Source organism: Tupaia chinensis, unplaced genomic scaffold (assembly GCF_000334495.1).
Source record: "Tupaia chinensis unplaced genomic scaffold, TupChi_1.0 Scaffold000111_1, whole genome shotgun sequence".
In the NCBI taxonomy this organism is placed as follows: domain Eukaryota; kingdom Metazoa; phylum Chordata; class Mammalia; order Scandentia; family Tupaiidae; genus Tupaia; species Tupaia belangeri.
In genome coordinates, this window is record NW_006159575.1 from 2,644,342 (window position 1) to 2,650,100 (window position 5,759).

The 5,759-nt window shown below is 44.5% G+C and overlaps 1 protein-coding gene across 1 annotated transcript in view; it reads right to left on the bottom strand.

Annotated features, from left to right (window-relative positions):
- The window catches only part of RNF212 (ring finger protein 212), a 42,658-nt gene extending 38,016 nt beyond the window's left edge, over window positions 1-4,642 (bottom strand). Inside the window, exons 1-4 of the mRNA XM_027770078.1 lie at window positions 4,588-4,642; window positions 2,707-2,759; window positions 2,551-2,611; window positions 481-526 (exon numbers count right to left, since the gene is read on the bottom strand). Coding sequence (XP_027625879.1) covers window positions 481-516 — 36 coding nt within the window. The 5' untranslated portion in view covers window positions 517-526; window positions 2,551-2,611; window positions 2,707-2,759; window positions 4,588-4,642. The remainder of the gene's footprint in view (window positions 1-480; window positions 527-2,550; window positions 2,612-2,706; window positions 2,760-4,587) is intronic.
- Window positions 4,643-5,759: the final 1,117 nt, after the last annotated feature.

Consider the following 5,759-nt stretch of genomic DNA (forward strand, 5'->3'; position numbering starts at 1 on the left):
TTTTTTTTTTTTTTTTCCAGAATCCTTCACATTTCTGACCCACTTTTTTTCTTGAGCTCACAGGAGTTACTGTTCTTTCTTCTGCATTTTATCTTTCACTTCTTAAGATTGCAGATGAAGGTGGGCGAATCACAAGGCCACTAGTCCTGCCGCTACTTCTCCTTGACACTAGATGAGAGGAACAGTGCAGTGGAAACAGCAAGGGACCCCGCTGTCCTTCCCTTCTGCTCTCATTTCCCCGGACATGACCGTGCTCCCGGCCATTTAGACAGAATGGGACATTCTCATAAAGGTCTCTTAGACCTGGCTTACGACCACAGTCCAGCTCACTCATCCTCTGGGGCTAGCACACAACAAACAGGTATATTCAGAGGTCAGTCTACTGCTAAATGAATGGTTACATTTATTAGCACTAGGAGTTGTTAAGTGCCAAATGTCTGAAACACGAACAACAAGCAACACGGGAATAGATGCACTTACTTTTCTCATTGGGGAAGGAGTATGATCAACTTCCATGGACTCCACTCTGTTAAATACAGGGTGAAATCATTAACTGAGCCCAGAACTTGGCTGTAATTAAACACCATCAATTCAAACACACCTACACCTAATGAGACCATGTATCAATGTCTAAATCGTCCATTAGTTTCATGATGCTGTCAGCTTTGTCACTTACAGATTAGATCTTTCCTTCCTAAAACCCTTTCCTGGTTCCTGTTTGTGAAACCAAATGCAAGCCTGTCTCCAGAATGGGGGACACTGTGGGTCTGGCCCTGGCTGCTCCTCTTCAAGTGATATGCCCTAGCCACTACTCCGCTGCCCCTCTGCACAAACTTCTTCTCCCTACAGACTATCCCTCCTCTCTGCTCTTCTGACTCCTGCCCAGAGGCACCAGACTAGAATCTCCTGAGAGAAGGAACACTGTATTCACTTTGCTAATACCTACTGCCTGGCCCGCACTGTCGATACACTTCAGCCCAAAGGGTGGTAGGGAAACAGCATTTGGGTTTGTTTTCTAGCTGGCTATCTCCTAGCCTGGAATCCTTACAGCCAGTGACCTCAGAGTCCCTTTTCCGGTAGCTCCTATAGGAGTCTCAGGTATCACTTTCTAAGTCCAACCTGGGTATAATGAATTCTTACAGTCTTCAACTTAACATGATATGACTAATGATTTTTTGACTTCACAATAGTGAGAAGGGATAAACATTCAGTAGAAATAATACTTTTAACTTTGAGATATTCAACACTACTATCAAGTAGGCCTTGTGTTAGATGATTTTGGCCAACTGTAGGCTAATATAAGTGTTCTGAGGTTGGTTAGGCTGAGCTATGATGTTTGCTAGGTTAGGTGTGTTTTTGCACAATTTATGATAGGTCTATCAGGATGTAGCCCCATTATAAGTTGAGCAGCATCTGTATTTTCATATTGCCTTGGCACTTATTGTGACTATAATTTTAACATTCTCATACTAGAAGTAGGGTCCTTGACAGTATCCAGTTTTCTGCCTCCTCCCACTTCCTCAATACGCCTGATCCAGACACCTGCCTTTCACAACCACCCTCTGGTGACCACCTCCCTGTGGGACAGCTAGACCCCCTCACACTCTACCATGGACTGTACAGATGTGCCACAATGACCACCTCTCAGTCACAGTGTGGCCACTCACAGGATGTGTGCCTGTTTATACTAAACCCACCAATAAAACTTCTCATGGGAAACCTGGTTGGTTGAATAATGTTCTGGACCCCAGTGGAGGCATGGGTCATGGGTCTCTCTCTCTTCCTGATTCTTCGGTTTGGCCTTGTATGAACTGGGGATAAGGAATACTCTCCTGACTTGTTACATTCTCTCTGCCCAGGATTTCTAAGTAATATCTTTAAACTCGTTTCTTATGGTGGTTGGTACACTGAATTTTTGCCTTCCATCTGAAGAACTAGGGGCTATCCCAGATTGGGTTTTCTCTAGGACCCAGAGAAGAATACAGTGTTGGGCTCCTAGTACCAGAGCAATGGTCAGGCACGTATAAACTGGACATGGGTCAAACAAGAGCCATGAGGGCATCTGCCAGTATAAAGACATTTCCTGAGTGACAGGCCCATGGTCAAGGGTTTGACAAGTAGGCATTAGGCTGTCCATCAGGTAAAAGTATCCAGTGAAAGACACACTGTGAATATCCATGACAGGATCCTCTTTATTTCCCATTTTTATTGGGGGTTGCTAGCCACTCTGGTTTTAGAATCTCAATTTAACTGGGGGCTCCCAAAATACTGGGACACATAATTATTCCCAAACCAATCACTGTGGCCACAGGGATGACGTGGCTGGTCAGCTTGGATCACATACTTGATTTGGAGATCTGAGTCTCTGGGACATAAGAAAAGTACTAAAGGGAGCTGGACACCTAGGGAATTATCCAGTATCTGGGACAGTGGGATTTGAGGATCTGGAAACAGGATGGAGTGGAAAGGAGGTATAGAAGCATCCATAGGAAGCACTACAGACCCCATGATTTTTGTAGACCTTTACACTATTCCACTAGGTGCACACACCTGTCAGGAGCTGATGAGTGAGGTGGCAGCAACTGATATCCATTCAACTTTGCTGAAGGAGCTATGATAAAAAAATCTTAGTATCAGTGCATATTCAGTATGAATCTGCAGCATGTATCTGTACATTCTGCCCCTTTCCAGCACTAGTTTACTTACTTGAAACTGAATTTTTTATTGTGTTCAAAGTTGTTTGTTGGGATGATCTTATACTAAATAGAAGAAAAGGTAATAAATTAAACCATAAACGTTTACTTCCCATTAATTCACTCCAGTTTTAAGTACACAAAGGCTTTGACACAGCCAAATAGTCCCACTGGGCTTAAAAAGGCCTCTTCATGTGAATTCCACAGCTCTTCAGGGTGGTCTGTGAATCTGACTGCCTGTCCCTCCCAAACTCTGAAAGCAAAATGAAACAACTCTCAATAAAATTTATGTGACTGGTCTTACAACTGCAATTGGTACTGGACATATGGCCACTAGCAGGTGTTGACTTTGAAATGAAGACAACAGGAGCTACTACTACACCAGTTTCTGAAGGGCAGATGCAGATCCCTGGTTACTTGGTAATCTTTCTGGTCACCATCTCCATGACAGCAGGGAGCAGAGGAAGCCCTGCCTGAGATCTGGAGCCCAGAACCCCAGCTCAGGCATGCTGTCAGAGGACTTACAGTCACAGGTGGCTGCTGGGCCCTGGTCCTCCTGTCTCTCTCACAAGCCTGATGGATATGCTGAGATGTGTTTGGAAAGTGGGTGAATCGTCTCTTTTTTCCACAGACACACGCAAGGTGCATGAATGATGCAGACAAGGAGGGCTGAGCTGTCTCTTCTGTACCACTGAGCACCTGCCAATGCTAACTAGGCTCGAACTGGCATCTGCGATATGGAACAGTCTATGCCCCCAATAAGCCCTGTTTAGGATCAGACTAGCTAAGAACAGGTAACTGCCATAACTCAGGTGACTTGGGTCTCTGCTCTGAGATCACCTCTGAGAGCCCTCCCTGGTACTTATCACTAAGTGCTCAAAATAGACCTTAACTTCTGCATGTGGCAGGCCTGTGGCCTAGATCCTCTGAAAGACACTCTTGTTTCCAAATGACTCAAAAACACACTTTGTTATATTCTGGGCTAGTAGATAGGGTGAGTACTCGAGCTCCTCTACAAAAGATAGTTATCAACAGAAATGCAGCAATAGTAACACCATCACCACAGTGAACGCTGCACTGATGACTCATCGTCCGGTGGGGAAGGCGGGGGTGAGTGGGGGTGGTGGGCAAAAGTGGTCTTCAGCAAGTAAGTTAGGCCGCAGAGCCCATAGGAAGCCTTCCTAGAGGAAAACACAGGTGATAACCAGGTGCGTACAGAGTTATGTTAACTGAATTATGGCATGTTCTTGATTCCAAATTCCAAAGACATTAAATGCAAAAGAAAGAAAAAAGAAAAATAAAAAAAAACATCCAAAGTAGATACAATATGGTAAAAGCACCAATGAGCTAAAATGGACAAGAAATAAGAATTGAAATGGCTAGATTTTCCAGCTATTGAAATGTTTTTGTCACTATTTCCAGTTAACTCCAGCAACTTCGATGTGTCTTCCTAAAATGTACCTACTACTCAGGTAAGTGCCCTTGTAAATAGAACATGCCCCACAGATGGGCCTCTCACACACAGCTATGATTCCTGGCAGAATAGAAGCCACCTGGCTATGGTGGGGTCCCACTGTCCCTGAGTCAGAGCCTCCTTGCTTGTACTGAGGTCACTCAGAAGGGTCTGTGGTGCTAGTTGTACTCTCACTAATGCAAGAATCACCGGAGAGACCCCCTCCTAAGAGAAACCACTCATCTTTTTTCACTTTCTTTTTTGCTCCCCTTCCCTTCCCTTCAGCTTTTCCATAGCCTTTTCTGTTTTGAGAGAAGTTTCTAGAAAGTAAAAGTTGTCTTTCCTCTGCTCCTGCAGTAATATTTCTCAACCTTAGAAAGCCAAATATACAAATACAGTGTCTTTTGATCTGCTTCTTTGTACACTTGAGGGGAAGCTTACCTTTGCAGCCGTTCTATCTGTAGCACTGACTTCTTAAGAGAGTCTTCCAACTTAGAAATCTGAGCATAATCAGATAACTTCTAGTTATCAAATAGGTATCTCAACTGACAGTTTAAAGAAGACATCTTGACCCTCTATACTCCTAAACCATGAATCAGAATGTGAGTTATTTATTCAACATGAAAGTTGCCTTAATGCAACTTTTTTTTTTTTGAGAGGTTTTTGCTATAGGACACGTGTGCTCACCAGAAAGACAGAGAGAGACATAGAGACAGAAAGCGAGAAATCATCCCTTGGGGGGATGGCCACGCTGCAATCCCTTCTCCTCCATTCTCCTCTCGGGATCTTGGGCATACATGCACATGCGCCCGACATGAGTTTAAGCCACTGGGTCCAGGACTCGAAACACGGTCAACTACACAGGAGTTCAGTGACACAGCCATTACGCCAACTGCTGGTCTCCCTTAATGCAACTTTTTATGATTAAATTTGCATCAAGTCTCATAAGGTACCTTGGGAATTGGAATTAGAGGTTACCAGTGCACAGATAAACCAGTCTCATGCCCAGCATCCTCCATGAAGTAGCACAATGCTATGATGGCCAAGCAGAAGCCCAAATAAGCATCAGCCCTGCCAGGTGTCCATTCGAGGACTCCGGCCTCAAAGCCTAAGACACATGGTACTGACTTATACCTAGGAAACCTCAAAAGCACAGTTCTTGCAATACTGTCAGAGTTTGGATTCTGGCCCTGCCACCTAGAGGAACTAACGTAAATTCTTTGATCCTATGGTTTGTCTGTAAAATGTGGTTAATACTACATGTCCTCTAGGTTTTGTGTGAAGATTAAGAAGATACATACAGGAACCAGCAAGTGATATGGTGATTAAGGCACTGGATTCCCACATGGCTTTAGTCCTGGACCTGGCAGCTTGAAAATCACATTGGGCATGTGTGTGTGTGTGTGTGTGTGTGTGTGTGCCCCAAATCCTAGGAGAACAGAGGAGGAAGGATTTCGGCATGGGTGTTTGTTTTTCCAGGTATAAGGGCATTGTCACTGTCCCTTCTGACCATCAGCCTTTTTGCTGGACATTGTCTTTGATTCACCAAGCAGCTTCTCAGGGTATGGTACAAGGCTACCCAAAACAGGCCACCCACTTGGGGCCCTCAGGGG